Source organism: Phyllostomus discolor, chromosome 1, assembly GCF_004126475.2.
Source record: "Phyllostomus discolor isolate MPI-MPIP mPhyDis1 chromosome 1, mPhyDis1.pri.v3, whole genome shotgun sequence".
In the NCBI taxonomy this organism is placed as follows: domain Eukaryota; kingdom Metazoa; phylum Chordata; class Mammalia; order Chiroptera; family Phyllostomidae; genus Phyllostomus; species Phyllostomus discolor.
The window spans coordinates 2,059,331-2,077,069 of NC_040903.2; the positions used below are offsets into that span (position 1 = coordinate 2,059,331).

A 17,739-nucleotide genomic window follows, 5' to 3' on the forward strand; every position below is an offset into this window, starting at 1 on the left:
TCAGATACAAGCCGTGTGGTTCGGTGGCTGGGAGGAAACTCGTGGGGTCGCTTGAACAAAACCAAGGGCAGTTTCAAGGTGCCCCGCCCCACCCCCGCCCAGAGCGCCCTGTGCTCCGGAGCGGGGGCAGGAGAGCGGATGGACCTCAGACAGGGACGGATTCTCGCGCGGGCTGCTGCAGGGTCCCCGGGGGCTCGCCCGGAGGAAACAATGAAGGAACACCTGCCACAGGTGCGTCCCGCTGGGCCTCGGCGACACCGACACACCGTCTCCTCCCCCGCCGCGCGGCGGGCAGCCGGAGCCGTGTGCGTGGGCCGTGGCAGCGTGATGTCACCCACAGGCGGAAGGGGTCGCCGTGCCTCTCCCAGTGAAGGAGGAGGGGACAGCCCTCAGGGCCATGGGGCACGCTGGGGCAGGAGGTGGCAGCAGGGCAGGCCTGTCCCCCCTCCTGTCGCAGCTGGGGGCCCTCCGAGGCAGCCCAGGCGGTGGGGCGCTGGCTGGTGTTTTCTCCAGTCTATCGCCTCTCTGTTTCTGAGCAGGCTGCGAGGGCATAGCTTTTAACAGTTACTTTAGAGTCGTGTGCACGCACATGTGTGCACATTAAGTGTGGTGTCTGCATGCACACGCGCACGCACTGTGTGTGGCGGGTGCCCGGCATTTGTACAGTGTGGGCATACATGTGTGTGCACACGTGTGTGATCTCTGTAAAAGGGGTGCCCATACACACGTGTTCGTTGTGCACCGTGAGGCCTGCGCACACGTGTGCACGGTGTGTGGTGGGGGCCTGCTCCCGCGGGCGGCGGCTCTGCAGCCGGGCGGGGGTGGTGTGTGCGTGTCCAACTCCAGTCACCGTCTGGCCCAGCGGATGTCCCGGTCCCCAAGGCCCGTTCCCAGGCCAGGATGAAAGCTCTTCCCAGACCTGCGGTCCTGGGATTCTTTCTGGGAGGAAGAGGGGTGGACGGCGGTCCTGTGGTCTCCGGCGGGGGCCGGGCGAGGGCCTGGGAACCTGAGGGCTCGGTGCTGCGTCCCGCTCCCCGGAGGCCGGGTCCGGGGGAGACAACCGGCTTTTCCATCTACCGCCCGAGGAGCAGAGTGTGGCGGTGTCCGACAGGGCCACCTCTCGGTGCAGCTGGGGCACCGGAGGCCAGGGAGGCATGAAGCGGGCCCAGGGGGCAGACCCAGCGAGCAGCACACGGGGACTCCGGCTACAGCTCAGCCCCACGGCCGCCCCACCCTGCCCCGTGGGCACACTCCCGCTGGCCTCCTCGGACCCCAGCCCGGAGGAGGATGCCGGTGACACAGCAACACGTTGGACATGAGCCCTGAGTGCAAAGAGACGGGGTCCAGGAGCATTTATTGAGCACCACTGCATTCGCCTGGGACAGCCAAAGGAGTGTGATTTCCAGTCTACATTCAGCCAACGTCTGCGCTAAACGGTCCCTGAGCCACGTGCCCCGTCCGGGTCACAGCTCTGTCCCTCCCAGCTGTGCATCCAGGGGAACAGGCCCAGCGGTGCCGCGTGCCATTTCCTCGCCAGTGGAGTGGGGGTGACAATGTGGAGCTCGCCCCGCGGGGCCACAAGGGGCAGCAGGCGGCCCACCCCTTGAGGCCTGGACAGGGCTCAGGGAACAGCAGCCACGGCTCTGCCTACTGCTGCCCACAGTCCCGCATCTCCCGTCCCATCTCCGTCCTGCCAGAGCCATGGGGACCCCTGCTCACCTGGAGGGGCCTGAGTGACGATGCCACCCTGACTGACGTGCTGACGCAGCTGCTTGCTCAGGCGGCCCTGCCTGGGGTGGGGGCGGGGATGGGGACTTCCACACCCCCAGGAGGGTCCGGCCATCCCCCTCCTCGTCAACCATCTCTCCCTGTATGTCTCTGTCTCGAGTGGGAAGAATAACTAATGTTTATAAGGCTTGTTCATGAATAGCATAAGTATCGTCATTGGTTGGGTCTAATAATAAAGTGTCATTGTGGATGATTTAGAACGTTGCAGAGTGTGAGGGAAAACTGGGTCCCAGGCCACCCCCACGCAGGTTCAGTGGGGGCCCTGAACAGGGTGTGCCCACGTCCCAGCCCGAGGAATCCTGTGAGCGCGGTCTTGCCCCAGAACCACCTCGACACCACGCCGCCCTGGACTAGTGGGGGGGGCCCCCGATGCAACAGTGAGTGTCCGCAGGAGGCACCCGGACGAGGAGGAGGAGGCGGAGCCTGGGCACCGTGCGGCCAGCGCCCAGCAATGTCCAGGGCCCCCAGGAGCCGGGAGAGGCGGGAAGGACCCTCCCTGGGGCCTCCGGAGGGAGTGGCCGTGCGGACACCTTGAGCTCAGACGTCTGGCCTCCAAGACGCCGAGAGAAGGAATTTCTGTTGCTCCAGTCACCGCATTCTCGGTGTGTGTCTTGGCAGCACGGGAGGTGGACACTGGCCCCAGTCCCCACGGTCCGTGCCCGTCCTCGCTGACCCCGGGGCTGCTGTCCTCCCCCTGGTCTGGGGCCAGGGCTGGGGGAGGGGGAGGGATTCAGTGTGAGTGTGCGTGTGGTGTGTGGGGGTGTGATTGTGTGAGTGTGAGAGCATATGTGCTTGTGTGTGAGTGGGTGTGCATGGGCCTGAGTGGGTGTGTGAGTGTGTGAGGGTGCATGTGAGAGTGGGTGTGTGCTTCTGTGTGAGTGGGTGTGCACGGGCCTGAGTGTGTGTGTGTGAGTGTGTGTGTGAGTGTGTGTGTGCTGGTGTGTGAGTGAGTGTGTGACCGTGTGTGTGCTTGTGTGTGAGTGGGTGTGTACAGGCGTGTGAGTGGGTATGTGAGTGTGTGAGGGTGTGTGTGTGAGTGGGTGTGTACCGGTGTGAGAATGGGTGTGCATGTGTTTTTCATAGTTAAGATCGGACGGGCAGACCTTGCGGTTAAAAACATGAGTCCATGAGGATTTTCTCATTTTATCAAATTTTGCAGAGTTTATTTTTTTCTGGTCATGAACCATACATCACAAACACGTTTGCCTCGCACAGTCTGGAAGACATAGAAACACACACACAAGGCGTAGAAATCACGCCTGATCTGTCACCCAAGGTCCATAATGGGCATCACCTGGCTGGACGTGCGAAAGGGGGCAGTCCAGCAACCCCGTGGCCCCCGAACAAACCCTGCACATGCGTGTGACACCCCTGGGCACCCACCCCATGGCACCGGAGACCCCGTCCTCAGAGAGACCCATGCAGACGCTCACAGCCGCTCTCTGCGGGCCCAGAGCCGGGCGTCCTCAAGGGACGGCCAGGCCAGCTGTGGCACTGAGACCTCGGACAACCCCGTCACCCAGAAGGGAGAGCCTGCTGTCACAGGCAGCCACCTGCGGGGTCTCAAAGACATGGTGTTGGTTCTAAAGAGTTCGGCGTGAGTGGCTGCGGACCGAGCGAAGCAGACGGGAGAACAGGCTGGGGGTGGGGGGTGGGGGGGTTGGGCCCGGGGAGCAGTTTGCACACTGGTGGCAGCGGGGGTAGGGCGAACCTGCACACGGGATGAGACGGCAGGGGCCACGCACACGCGGAGCCCGCGGCAGGTCCCGGGGGCCACGTGGGGGGAAGCTGAGCACCACGCACGCTGGGCCTCCCCGAGCCGTCTCTGCAACTTCCTCTCCTCTAGTGACTGTTTCAAAATGAAAAGGAAGAAGAAAACCCCGCCAGGGAAACAGAAGCCACTCCAGGCACCTCAAACAGGCGATGGTCCCCGGCCCCAGGCCTACGGGGACAGACAGGAGGACGCAGGAGCCCTTCCCACCCCGGATGGCCCCTCCAGCTGCCCTCAGGGCCACCCAGCCCCTGGAGTTCCAGCTGGATTCTCAGCCTGGCCACAGATAAGCGGCACTGGCCACTGGTCCTCTGACTCCGAAGGGCAGTTCTGTTCCCCAGCGGCTGCCTGAGGGCTGAGGGCCGCGGCCACGTAAATAAATCGTTAACAAGATAAGCAAAGCGTCAGCACTCACTCAGGGGACCAGGAGGCACCAGTGAGGGTGCCAGCCCCGGCTGGACAACGTCCAGGCTCCAACTCCAGCCTGACCACCCCAGTGGGCCCTCGGACGACACGCCGCCCTGGGTGCAGGTCGGGGGCGGCTGGCCGCCGCGGGAGAGGTCTGGCTCTGCCCTCCCCCAGCCCCCATGCCCTCCCCGGCCTCCGCCACGCTGCGTCCTGGAAATGCACAGTCCCCCAGGCCCAGCCGGCGCACCTGCGGTGGTCCGGGGCAGGAACCGGAGACGGTGCGTTTGTCAGGCTCGCAGCCTGGCTGAGTCCTCCGCGGCGGGAAACCCAACAGCTCACAGCTCGGCCCGACCTCGGCGGAAATGATACACGACAGTAACTCACGGGGGTGGGGGGGGGGCCGAGGAGGAAGGGCCTGGGAAAGGGAGCTTGAGGGGTGTCTGAGAAGAGAACTTCCCGTGCAGCACAGAAATTCTCCCAACCTCCCTCCACGTGGGCTCAGCGCCCTCCCCTGACCTCCCAGGGGACACCTGCCCAGGTGCCCCAGGGAGGCAGTGACCCCGCCCCATCCCCCCCACCCCGGGGATTTGGGGCCATCCTCACACAGGAGGTGGCCGAGGTGCTGCCCCGGATCCGTATGCGGGGCCCCTTCTCCCGGCCGGCGCCCGGTCTCACCCCGCTCCTGCGTCTCTCACGCACCCGGCTCTGCAGCCTGAGTGTGCCAGGCCCCTTGGTCCCCCCTCTGTGGTGTCTGGTCACTGGGGACTCCCTCCCCCCACCCCCGCTCGGCTCGTGGAACACCCTCACTTTTTTGTGCGTTAGAACATCACACTGTGTCCGCTGTCCACACGGTGTTTTCTCGTCTGAGAGCAACAGCACTTTGAGGAGGTCGCGAGGCAGGGACCCCATTTCCTATGAGGCTGCCGAGTGCCCCCACACGGGCAGCTGAAGGGTCCTTGCGCCACGGCAGGGGTCCGCACCTCGGCTCATTCGGCCCGCGGCTGCCTGCCGTTTCCCAGGCCGAGCCGTTGGTCCCCGCCCCGCGCTCTCCAGTGTCCGTGAAATAACTTTGCAGTGAAGCGTCGGGTCTGGCAGGGCAAAGGCCCCCCCCAATTCTTCCTCTCGGATCCGAGCGCAGGTCCAGCTGCCCCCCCCTCCCCCCGCACTGGGAAAAGCCACTCCTGGGGACCCAGGTGCTGATCTAAAGGAAAGTGACTTATTCAGGTGCCGGCCACCCTCTCAGGGCAGGCGGGGGGGAGGGGGGGGCTTTTCCAAGGAGGGGGAGGGGAAGCAGGACAAAGCCCGGGGGCGGGGGCTGAGGGCCTGCAGGCTGGTCCCCGCCAGTCCTGTCCTGGGATGTCCACCCTGGCACTGGCCAGCGCCGCCACCTTGCTGCAGCGGGTTGAGCCCTGTCACCCGACATCCGGGTCACGGCCGTGTCCAGTTGGAGCAGGAGCGGAACGGCAGCCCCACGCGGACAGGGGAGCTGTCGGGGGGTGAGGGCTTTCGGCAGCGCGCTGGGCCCACCGCCCGGGACACCGAGGCGCACGGAGTGTCGTGGACTCCGCCCCGCTGGCCCCCGGAGCAGCTCGCCCGCCCGCTCGGCCCCGCCCGGGAAGCTCTAGGGTCTGCCTGTGAGGTGTGACACGAACCCTGTGCCAGGCCGTTTCTGCGGTTGCCCGGGAGCCGTGCGCCAGCCTGAGGGCGGACACCCTCACTGACACGGTGAGTGTCTGCACCCAGGGCACCGTGAACGTCCGGTCAGATGCACCTGGGGACACCTCCCATTTTTTGAGATGCGCTCGCCCGCGGGCCGTCACGCCCTCCCCCCCCCCCCCCCCCCCCCCCCCCCCAGGGAGCTCGGCCGGGCCGCGTCCCGCGAGCCTGCGCCTCTCGGGGGCTTTCCCTGTGAGCAGCCGTGCCCCCTGGGAGTGGCGTCCTCTTGCCCCCGGCGCTCCCTCGAGTCTGTGTTTTCTTTTTCTCTTGGTTTTACTGCGTTTTCTGGGGCCCGACCTCCAGGGCGGCGTCGACTGGAGGCGTGGAAGCCGCTGGCCTCGGCCTGGAGCCCAGGAGCAGACGGCCCCGCCGCCCGGCTGTGCGGTGTGGTGGGCGGCCCCGCCAGGCGCCGAGTGTCCATCCCGTGCAGGTGGGGACGAAAGGCCGTGGAGGGCCAGTCCTCTGTGTGTCCGGCTCCATGTGCACAGGGCTGGGGGGGGGGGGGTCTCTCCATTTGCCCCAGGTGCTGGCTGGAGACTGGGGCGAGGCGCGAAGGGCTGACCATACCGCCCCCCCCCACCCCGCCGGCCAGGCAGAGGGGGTGGGGGAGGAGAGGGGAGGGGAGGGGAGGGGAGGGGAGGGCCGCCTTCCTTGCCCCCCAGCTTCCCCGGCCCCGGCAGGGCCCCTGGGGTGTGCCCTGGAGAGCACACGTGGTGCGGTCGGGACCAGGTCAGGCCAAGGCCAACTTCACCCTCGACTCTGGGGCCACCCCTGTTGGGAACAGGCGCATCCGCTCCAGCTGGGCGGGGGCACCCGCAGTGGGCGGGGTCATGACCTCCCCACTGCCCCTGGCTCCCTGGAAACCCGGGCGGGGCCAGCGCAGGGTGGGAGGGGGCTGGTGGGGTGGAAGGTGAGCAGAGCCCCTGTCCTGAGAGGAAACGGCCCCCAGGCTGCCCCCGCCGCCCGCTGCAGGGCAGGGCCCCACCCTGGGCCCGAGACAGCGGGTCTCCCTCCCCCGAGGTCTCTGGGACCCCAGCTCTGCCCGCCCCCAGCCGCACAGCCCCCCAAACGGGTAAGTCCCTAGAGAGGCTCCCTCGGCCTGCAGACGAGCCCACGCTGTTTGTTCTGGGAGGAACGCCCCTGTTTCCCGGAGACACCCCAGGCCCCGCATTCCTCTTCCCGGGGCGCCTGCAAACTCAGCCAGGAGGCCGGGGTTGTGAAATCGTCTCTGGTCCTGGCTGGGCGGTGACGGCTGGCCTCGGGGGCTCAGCGGCCGGCGGGCAGACAGGGCTAGGCTTGCAGCCTGCAACGGTGGCCCCCGGGGGCGAGCCCAGAGCCCCTTGGGCCCCGGGCCCTGGCCTGCTGGAGGCAAGGACCCCAGGGCTCTGTGGAAGCCCCACGGCCGAGCTGGAGGGTGGTCGGGACCCTGTGGTGGGATCCCTGCCCCCCAACCCCCCGCTCTCCTCAGCTCCCGGTGAGTGAGTCCAGCCTTCAGGCTGGGCTGTGCACCTGCAGGTGCGGCCCGGGCGCAGGCGGGCGGGGGAGGGCGGAGGCCGGTCTGGGAGAGCCTCCAGGTGTGCCTCGGACTGTCGGTCCTTCCAGGTGGGGTCCAGGCCGCAGGGACACCTGGGCGAAGCCTAGGTGTTTGTTGCCTGTGCTTGGTAGCAAAGGGCCCCAAACATAACAGCCAGAAACAACACCCGTTGACGAGCTCGGATGTTATGGGTCAGGAGGCGGGCCCCGCTCCCTGCTCAGAGTCTCGGCGGGCTGCGACCGAGGGGCCGCCTGGGCTGTGATGTCACTGAGAGTCAGGCCCCCTGGTGGCTGGCAGATTTCAGCCCTGCCGTGGCCGGACTGAGGCCCTCGTGGGGCTGGGAGCCCCCACGCACCCCCAGGAAGTTCGCCCCGTGGCCGTGGGCCTCCTGAAGGCCTCGGAGGAGGTCTGTGGCCGCACGGCTCGCCCGGCGGGAAGCCTGGCGGCTACTGAAGGGCCCCCTGCCCAGGCCTGGCCCCCTGGGTGGTGTCTCGTTCAGGGAACAGGCAACCGGCGCGAACCCCCAGTCACGCCTGCAAACCCTCTCCCCCCCCCCACCTGCGGGAGCCCTCCCGCCCCTCCCGCCCACGCTCGGTGGGGGAGGGTTATAAAGAGCCAGGTGGCGGCCCGCCCTCCACCTGGGCCCTCTCCTGTCTCCCAGGAAGCCCACCAGGGGGGTGCCGGGGGGGGGGGCTGAACTTCTCAGAGAGGAACGCCCACCTGCTAGCACCCCCACGATGGTAGTGACGGCCAGCGATGCTGTGTGTCCTGGGGATGGTCACACTCCCTCTCTGAGCTACGGTCTCCTTATCCAAACCTGAGGCCACCTCGGGTCGGGTTCCACTGGCCCCACAGATGAAGCCGGAGCGGAGACGGAGGGTGGAGACGGAGGGTGGAGACGGCCAGGCTGCACGGAGCTCCAGCGCCCCGCAGTCCTGGAGCAGTGGCCGGGGGCCCCAGGCGGGTGCCTCCCTGCTGCCAGGGGCAGGGCGGGGGGTGGCAGAGCTTCCCCGGCCCCCCGGCAACGAGTGTGATTTCACGTCCAGCCCCAGGGGCTCCCCCAGGAGTGCCTCCACAGGGCCCCCATGCCCTGGTCCGCAGTCGTTGGTGAGTTTGCACGCAGTAGGAGCGCCGTGAGCTGGCGTGGGGAGGTGACTGAGTTGAGACACGGGTGCCCCGTGGGGCTCTGGACTCAGTGCTCATTGGTGCCCAGGGCCGAGTGCCCCCCTCACGGCCCCTCCACTGGAAAGGGGACTCTGGGGCTGCTGCCCGGGGCCCTGGCCTCGGGAGGGGCAAAGCAGGACTGGACCCTGAGCCCGGGCCCCGCTCGCCGAGCCCCGGCCTCTGCCTGCCCTCCCTCCCGTCACCCTGGCCACGGACCAGAGGCTGGCTGCCCTGGGGCCGCACGCCCTCCCTGTGCCCAGCACACGGGCTGTCTCCACCCTCGGAGCCTGGAGGTGCGGTTTGTCTTTGGTGACAGGGCAGGTCACCAAGGAAGAGACCGAGGGTCTAGGTGGTTAAGCGATGAGGCCGGAGGCCGGTGGCCCCGGGTCCCGTGCTCTGCAGCCGTGGCTGCTGGGGCCCTTCCCGCAGAAATGAGCATCACGATGGGAAACAGGCCTCGACTGGCCCAGACCTGCGCCCAGCCAAGCAGAGCCGGCAGCTGAGATCTTCCCTTCAACCCGGTGCGGGGTCCGCTGGCCTCGGGTCAGCCGTCACCAGCCGGCACTCGGAGAAATAAACTCCGTCCCCACGGGTCCCACGGCCTGCACTGTGGGCGGCTCGGACCTGACCCCAGGGCGTGGATGACCCAGCCTCCCCTCTGGACCTCCAGGGAAGCACCGGGGTCCCTGGAGGCCGGTGACCCCCGTGGGTCGGGGGGACGAAAGCTTGTGGCCGGACTGGGGAGGGAGTGGATGCAGAGGCCACGCTATCTGAGGCGGGGGGTCTGCGGGTCCTGCCCCACTCCGAGTGGCTGCAGGCCCCAGCCTGGGGTGCTGGCCAGCTGGTCACAGGCCTCAGGGATCTCTGTCCCCGCTGTGTCCCCGGGGTTCCTGTGACAGGCATTTCCATGGGTCTTCCTGTTGTCCACGGCAGTGCGGCCTCCTCCCCACTTTCCGCCCGGCCGCAGGGAAGGCCGGCTGGGGTCAGGCTTAGCAGCTTTGTCAGCAACTCTGCTGGGACCAGCTCTATCCCCAGGGTGTGGGGTCTGGAAAGCTCTCTGCTGCCCCCTGGTGGGAGGCCTGCGGCTCTGGGCCGGGTTCTGGGGCTCCAGGTACCCCGGGACCAGAGCAACTACCGTGGGTCTCTCCCTCTCCCTCTGCGCTGCTGGAGCCCCAGGCCCCGCCGCGTCCCTGGGTGCTGGCCCAGCAGACCCAGGACAGAACCGGCGCTCTGCCCTACTGGCGAGCCCCCTCCCAGCCTGGGTCTCCCCTTTTGTGAGCCGAGGCTCCGGGGAGCGGGGGTGAGACGAGACCGCGTCACGGGGGCAGGCTTCCTCGGGGCGCGGCCCATGTTGGACAGGGGTGGTGGCCGCACGGCGTCGCGAAGGAGAACCACGCCACTGAGCCGGTCCCTTGAAATGGTTGGTTTTATGTTGTGTGAGTTCCGCCTCATTCACAAAATAAGTTAAAGAAAAAGGGCTTGGAACAGTGCCCCGTGGGCCCCAAGACCTGAGCAGGACACCCCTCCCCGGCCTCAGGTTCCCTGCCTGTAGGTGGGCGGGTGCGGGGGAGAGGATTTCAGCGAGGAAGGCCAGGGCTCTCACCCCGGGCTGGCGGGGAGCAGGCGGCGGGGCGGGGGCAGGCGGCAGGCCCTGGTGCACCCCCCCCCACCCCAGGCGGGCGGGGTGCTGCAGTGCTAACCTGCTCACCGCGCTGAGCTCTGGGGCTGGTGCCCAGCGTTGAGCTGTGTGCCCGAGGGCCAGGCACCTGCCCTCGCTGGCCCTCCGTGCCCTCCGCTGTAAAAGGGGCCCACAACCGCCCTGACCTCCCAGGGAGGCCCGCAGGTTAAAGGGGGAGCACAGCGAGCGCCCCGGGAAGGGAGGAGGGGCGTGACTTGCCCGAGGCCACACTGCGAGTGGCCGGCAGGGGGCCTGGCCGGGGTGCGCTGGACTCACGGCCTCCCCGCTTGCCCCGCAGGGCGGGGTGCAGCAGCAGCAGCAGCAGCAGCGTGGGCCCCCGGACAGGGCCTGGCCCCGGCTGCTCCCCGGGGGCCCGCAGACCGGAGGAGCTGACTGCAGGAACGTGTATTGCTGCTCGGCCCCTCCCCTCGCTTCCCAGAAAATGAGCCACCGGGACCCCCACTGGCAGAGGCCGGGCCCTCAGGGCGGGTGGCCGGGGGCCAGCCAGGGTGCCCGCCCCCAGCACCGCTGGGGGGCCAGGGGGACCCTGCGCACGTTGAGCTCGGAGGCGAAGGCCCGGGCCCTCTGGTAGAAGAAGAGGGACTTCTCGCGGTCCAGCAGGAAGTGGTGGTAGATGGTGGCCAGGCGCGAGTAGATCTTCATCTGGGCCTTCCTGTGGCCCAGGTCCACCGCCGCTGCCAGCGCCAGCTGGTAGTACCCGGCCGCGTCGAACGGGTCCTGGAGGGCAGACGGGACGGTTGGCATGGACCGCACGGGGACCGACCCTGGGCGGGAGTGGGGGACGCACGGGGCCCCCCTGGCCCCCAAGCCGCTCCCACGCCCCCTCGCCCCCTCCAACCGCACTGGTCACCACACACGGTCACCACACACGGTCACTACACACAGGCTGCAGCCTGAGGCAGGCAGGGCCCATGGCAACGGGGGCGCCCCTGGCGTTTCCCTGGGAGGAGCCTGCCTGCTCCGGGGGGGGGCTGCCTGATGTCTGGGGGCGCACCTGTAGGTCTGTGTGGGCCTGGCCGCCCCGGGCCCCTCCTGACCCCCTACCCAGAGCCTGCTGCGGCCCCCCCACCCCCGCCCTCCCTGGAGCCAGGGCCTCGGCCCCTGCAGCCCGCTCCCCTAGCCCTCTAGCTGGTGCCTCTTTCCCACACAGCCCAGGTTGCCCCGCCCCCCGGAGACCCACGTGGGTTCCCCCCCCAGGCTGAGGTGGGGTCCAGCTGCTGTTCCCAGGGCCCCCTGCAGGGCCCGCCCCAGCCCAGGGCCATCACGGCTCCTGTCCCTCCAGCCCAGGTCTGCACTGAGGCCAGCACGGCCAGGCCCCTGCAGGGGCACAGCCCTGCACAGTGTCACCTCCGAAAGCTCTCCTTGTGATTCTGATGGGGCGTGACTCCCACCGGAACCCCACTCCCATGGCAGAGGCATCTCTGCCTCCAACCCAAGGTCCCAAGTCAGGAGGCCCCGCCCCCGCCCCCACTCCTGACTCCAGCCGCAGCCTGGAAGGCTCAGAGCCCGGGTCGCACAGAGCCCAGAGTGGGGACTCCCACTGTCTGTAGGGTACCCCAGAACCTCCTGGCTCCAGCACAGCGGGAGGCCGCAATGACCACCCCTGACCATAAGGTGTCGCTAGCACACAGCCAAGGGGCCAGCCTCAGCCTGGCTGCCTGGAGTGGTGTCCCTGCCTGGAACCCTGGGGCAAGTCACAGCCAAGACTCCTCCTGTGAAGCGGGATGACTGCAGCCACCCTACCCAGGCGACCTGAGGATTCAAGGTGTCAGAGGATCCCAGGAAGAGCTCTGCGCAGACTGGCAGGCTCCCTGGAAGAGGTGCCAGGACTTGGGTTGGATCTTGCACCATAGAAACAATGGTGGCCCTCTCCTTGGCTCCCTGGAAGTCCTTTCCCCCTCCCACATGCCTGTGGCTAACTCCTGTTTGACTGTCCAGACTCGGCATTGTGTCACCTCCTCCAGGAGGCCCCCCCTGGATATACTTCCTTTTGTCCTTTACCCAGTGGGTGCCGCCCCCTGTTCCCACGTCAGCCTCCCCCACGGACCCTGAGCTCTGAGGGGCGGGGCTGGCCCTGCCGGGAGCTCGGAGGGTCTGCGGCCGGCGGCCACTCCTCACAGCCAGGCTCAGAGCCTGGGACCCACCGGACCGAGCCTCTGGGGTCCGGACCGAGCCTCACAGCCAGGCTCAGAGCCTGGGACCCGGGCCTCTGGGGTCTGAGTGACAATCCCAGCCGAGGCGGGAGAGGGTCCCCTGAGCCCGGTCACCGGCCCCCTCCCCGCACCCACCTTCAGCTCCTGGAAGGTGAGGTCGCCGAGCGCCAGGTACACGCGGACATAGTACAGCGTCTCCTCCTCGAACTCCAGCGGCGAGCGGCAGAGCGAGAGCGCCTTGAGGTAGAAGTGCTCGGCCAGCTCGCCGTGGCCCAGCCGCTGGTGCAGGGCGGCCAGCCGGTGGTAGGCCACGCGCTCGTTCAGACGGTCCCCTGGGGACGTGGGGGAGGGCCACGTGTGAGGACACGCTGCACGGGCGGCCAGGGCCACGGGCCCGCCAGGAGCGCCTGTGCGGGCGCCGTCTCTCTCACAGCCTGTGCCTGTCACCTCCCATCGTCCGGGGACTCAGTCTTCCCGCCCGAGAAATGGGCCCAATAACACCCGCCCACCGCCCACTGAGGAGTGGGGCGACACAGAGGACGTGCAGGCCCTGCCCCCAAGCCTGCACTTAGCCCCCTGAATGGGGTGCCTCAGTTGCTCTGTTGGAGTAGGAGACCCCAAAAGCTATTCAATCTGCACCCGCCAGTGCCAGGGCCCTGGTCCACCTCAGACGTGACACCTAACCCTCCTGGGGTATCAGCTGCAGCACCCCCTTCCTCAGGAAGTCACCAGACTGGCCACGCCCACCTCCCCTTCCAGGTGAGTCCCTGGGGGCCTGCACACAAACCCTGCCGCACACCCTCCGTGCGCCCAGCCCTCTCGGGGCTCCCCAACCCTGGGGAGGATGGAGGCCTGGGACAACACGGTCAGGTACCAGAGCAGAGGGGCTGGCTTCTGGAAAGGGGGCTGGGATGTTGCCAGCCAGAGGACAGCAGGGGCTGGCCAGGCGCGGGGGAGGCCAGCATGCGCCCTGGCAGGCTCTGGGCTGCTGAGAAGCCTGGAGCGTCTGGGAGGCAGGGCACAGTGGCCGGCCTCCTGGTCGGCGAGGGGAGGGGCCAAGGAGCCACCCAGCGGGTCACGTCCCGCTGTGCAGGGAATGAGGTCCTGGAAGGGGCTGGGAGGCGGAGAGGGCAGCCCGTGGATGGATGGACGGACAGAAGGACTGTCCCACCCCGCCTCCGTGTCACCTTCAGCTGCGGCCCTCCTGATCTCAGGGGTGGAGGCCGGGCCCGGGGGCACGGGGCTCACCCAGGGAGATGCTGAGAGCCAGGGCCACGTGGGCGAACTCCAGGCCCTCCTGCGGCGTCCCCAGTTCCGCCAGCAGCGCCACCAGCTTGTTGCACAGCCGAAGCTCCGCCTCCTGGTTCTCTGTGGTCACCGCCAGGGGCAGCGCCCGGTCCTGTCCGCACAGACAGTGGGGTCAGGCCACCTCCCACAGTGGCCGGCCCACACCCAGGACCCTCAGAGCCCCGAACAGAGTGCTGGGAGCCGCCCGCCCTCACTGTCCCACTGTCCCCCGATGGAAGGGTCAGCTCAGAGAGGCCCTGGCACCCACAGGGCCGTGGGCAAGCTGGGTGTGCCCGGCCGCCCACCTGTCTGCACTGCCTTGCTCAGACCGGCCGCTCCCCTCCCGGGCAGTGAGGGCCTGACCAGGGGCCGACGTCTCTAGGCTCTGCAAACGCCACGTCTATCTGGACCCCAGGCCTGCGCCGCCCGCCAGGAGCTGGGCAGATGGGACGGGAGAGGCCGCCCTCCCTGGGGGCCCATGCGGATGGACCAGGCCCTGGTCCCCGTCCTCCTGCTGAGGTGCTGTGTCCTTGGGCACACCCCTGGGCTTCTCGGGGCCTCGGCTTCCTCATCTGTAAAGTGGGCACGGGCTGACGCCCCAGGGTCATCGGAAGTGACCGGGGTGCGCACTGCAAGCCTGTAACTGCCCTCACGGCCCTTCCTTCCTCTGGCCCTGTGGGTGGGAGCCAGGGGTCTGGACCACCCCAGGCAGCACTGCCTTCTGAGAGGCCTGCCCTGTAGCACCCGTGCCTCGGCCCCCCCAGGACACCCACGGAGCCCCCTGTGCCGCCCCCGGGCCCCTCACCCTGTAGAAGGACACGGCTTTCTCCCGCTCCCAGGCCCCGTTGAAGAAGATGTCTCCGGCCGCCTCGAACAGCTCCAGCCCCAGGCTGGGGTCCCCCGTGGACAGGGCCGCATCCTGCGCCACCTGCGGGGGTGCGGTGCCTCTCATGAGACCCCCAGCAGGGCAGGGGCCCGCCCACCGGGTGGGGACCTCCCAGCCACTCGCGGCCACCCTGGAGCATCTGGTGGTGCGTCAGGGGGCCTCGTCCCTCACGCCCTTCAGGGGGCAACTAGTCCCGTGCACCTCGGGCTCACTGTCGCCCCCTGGTGTGTCCAGCCCTGTGTCCCATGAGGAGGCTTGTCCTGTGAAGGGCCCGGAGCCGGCAGGCGTGGAGCCTGGCGCAGGGCTCAGAGCCGGCTCCGGAATCCCTTGGCCGTGCCCAGACCACAGCGCCCTCTGCTGTGGCCTCATGGGGCACCCGCCCCACTGCTTTTCCCCTGTGTCCCTTAGCAACACCTGCTGGCACCTGTCCGTCTACCTCTCCACCAGAGGGCTGGGGCTACCGGCCTCTCTGCCGAGCCTGCGTCTGGTGTGGTGCCCGGCACATAGTGGGTGCTCACCAGGGCCGCTGAGGAAATGAGAGGACGGGCCCCCACCGGCCATCCGGCCATGCCCAGCCGCGGGCAGTCCCGGACCGGCTGCCCTCCCGTGCACTCTGGGCCTTCGTGCCTGTGAGCCCTGCGGTTGGACCCCCACGGACCCCACTCGAGGCAGCCCGAGCTGGCCTCTGTGACCCCAGGCAGACAAGGGCACACCCTCCCGCTCCTTTCCGCACCCCCTCACCCTGCCGCAGCCCCAGGACCCCGAGTCAGCCCTGTCCAGGGAGCCTTTCTCCCTCAGCCGGAAACGGCGGACCTGGGAGCCTCAGCCCCTGGCCCGGGGGGGGGGGCACAGAGCAAGTCCTCAAGAAGGAGAAGACTCACAAGGATCGTGATCCTCCCACTGTGTCCCAAGTCATGTCGCGTTTCAGGGAGGTGTGCCGCATGATGCGGGAGCCAGCTGTGGCCACACTATGTGCGCGTGTGCGGAGCTTTTGCTGTGCACCAACACGGTGGGGGGGAGGGGCTCTGTGAGGGCACACGCCCCTGGCCCCCAGGAGCTGAGACTCCTGTGGGAGGTGCTGGGGGTGGGTGGGTGGGGGCAGGGGAGAGCGGGGAGGTGGCTCGGGCATCTGGCCTGCGGTGGCTTGGGGACGCCTGAGGGGGTGTTCACGCGCCCACGCCGGCCCCCGCACCTGGATGTACAGGTCCACCAGCTCGTTCTGCTGCAGGAGGGAGTAGATTTTCCCGGCCTGCAGCCAGGCGTGCGCCTCCTTCTCCTTCTGCTGGAGGTCAATGAAGATCCCCAGGCTGCGCTTGGTGTAGTCCAGCGCCGACCTGTAGGCCCTGGAAGCAGACACGGGGTCAGGACCAGCACCCCCAGGCCGGCCGCCACATGGGAGGGGGCCGGGCTCTTCCCGGGGCCAGGGAATAGAGCTGGTGGGCCAGGGCACGGAGCCTGCCCCACACAGGCTGACGGGCGAGCCTGGGACAGGCAGGTTGCGCGGCCGGGAAAGGTGGAGGGAGGCTCTTCGGAGGGAACGCCGGCCGTGCGGGCCACATGGGGCACGCTGCGCCTTCCACCCACGGGTGCCCGACCTCTCCGGGCGCAGCAGGAAACAGAGCACTGGGCGGAACCCAGGGATCATCCAGGCCCCAGGCGCCCACAGGCCGTAATCACAGACGGCAGGGCCCTGCTCCCGCTGCTAACTCAGGGGTGGGGCCAGGAACACGCACTTGCGGCACGCTCCCCGGGGTGCGGGTGCTGCTGGCCCGGGGACCCCGCTTTGAGAAGCATGGGTGCTTCTGGCCCACGGGCCCTGCTGTGACACCAAGGCCAGCACTGGCCCCACCGGCCCGGAGGCAGCCTGGCCCCTCCCTCTCGCCGAGAGCCCCCACACTGAAAGGCTTGGCCAGGCCCTGTGGGCTGAGTGGCTCTGGCCACCCATCATGCCCCTGGTCAGGAAGCTAAGTGCGGGCTTCCCAAGGGACATGTGGCCCTGGGCCCCGTCCCAGGGGAGCTGATGGGGCAACCAACCTCTGTGCCTCTGGGCATGAGACTCCACCAGACAGAGGTGGCCGCTGTCCCCCCATCGGGACCGGGCCCGTGGGGGCAGGCTCAGGGCAGGCAGATGTCGGTGTACAGCAGCCGCCGCAGCAGAGAGAACAGCCCAGAACACGCTCAGCCCACCCCATCCCCCGGCAGGTGTGCGAGTGCAGACTGAGGACAGGTGGTGATGGGGACTCCTGCACCATCGTCCGTCTGTACGGCCCCGGGCCTGCCACCTCGGAGCTCGTCTGGCACTTGGGCCCCGGGGAGGCCGGCCCAGCGCCCTCACTGCCATGCCGCCCCCAGAGCCAGGCCTCACCGCTCGGTGCCCAGGGACAGGTAGAGCTGGCTGATGGTCTCCAGGAGCTTCCCCTCCAGCGCCTTGTCGGCCAGCCTGCAGGCCAGCGCGAGCTGCAGCTCGTGGTAGACGAGGCTCTGGGCCGCCCTGGGCCTGACCGCGCTGTAGAAGTGACACAGCCGCTGGACGGCCCGCAGCTGGCCTGGGCGGGGGGACGTGGGGAAGAGGTCGTGGTCATTCATCACAGCAACGTAAGGTGCCCTCCCTCCCTCCGTGTGCCCGCCTCTCCCACACCTCTGGGAGCCGGGGGGTGGGGCCTGGCAGGCTGAGTAGCCTGTCCGAGGTCTGGCTGGGGCCAGGCGGCCGAGCTGGGGGTGCTGGAGAGACGGCATTGGCCGTTCCTGTGAGCCCCGAGCCCGGGGTCCTGGCCAGGCTCTCCCACCGGCGCGTTCCACAGAGCTCCCCGGCTGGGACAGCGCGTCACGCCGTGCTGATGAAGCTGGACGCCAGCACCCCCAAGGAGCACGGGGGCCGGCTGAGCCCGAGGCCGAGCCCCCACACGCAGGGGAGGGGGATGCTGATCCCGGCTCAGCATTCCGGAACCCACGGTCCAACCAGACACCGGGCTCCCAACTACAGCGGTAGTTGCCTCGTCTGAAAGCAAGGGCCCTGGGACAGCCGAGAGCGTTCTCTGTTAAAAATGGTCCACACCTGGCTGGCGTAGCTCAGTGGATTGAGCGCAGGCTGCGAACCAAAGCATCGCAGGTTCGATTCCCAGTCAGGGCACATGCCTGGGTTGCAGGCCACGGCCCCCAGCAACTGCACATTGATTGATGTTTCTCTCTCTCTCTCTCTCTTTCTCTCTCCCTTCCCTCTCTAAAAATAAATACATAAAATCTTAAAAAAAAAATGGCCCACAGCCCTGGCCGGGTGGCTCATGTGGTTAGAGCATCGTCCCAATACACCAAAATTCCAGGTTCGATTCCCGG

The 17,739-nt window shown here is 68.2% G+C and overlaps 1 protein-coding gene across 2 annotated transcripts in view; it reads right to left on the bottom strand.

The window, feature by feature from the left end:
- Positions 1–10,171: 10,171 nt before the first annotated feature.
- The window catches only part of SH3TC1 (SH3 domain and tetratricopeptide repeats 1), a 37,530-nt gene continuing 29,962 nt past the window's right edge, over positions 10,172–17,739 (bottom strand). For both annotated transcript variants that reach the window (XM_028503761.2, XM_036018389.1), the window contains exons 13-18: positions 16,772–16,952; positions 15,599–15,749; positions 14,326–14,448; positions 13,482–13,632; positions 12,369–12,565; positions 10,172–10,797 (exon numbers count right to left, since the gene is read on the bottom strand). In XM_028503761.2, the coding sequence (XP_028359562.2) occupies positions 10,540–10,797; positions 12,369–12,565; positions 13,482–13,632; positions 14,326–14,448; positions 15,599–15,749; positions 16,772–16,952 (1,061 nt within the window). In that variant the 3' untranslated portion in view covers positions 10,172–10,539. The remainder of the gene's footprint in view (positions 10,798–12,368; positions 12,566–13,481; positions 13,633–14,325; positions 14,449–15,598; positions 15,750–16,771; positions 16,953–17,739) is intronic.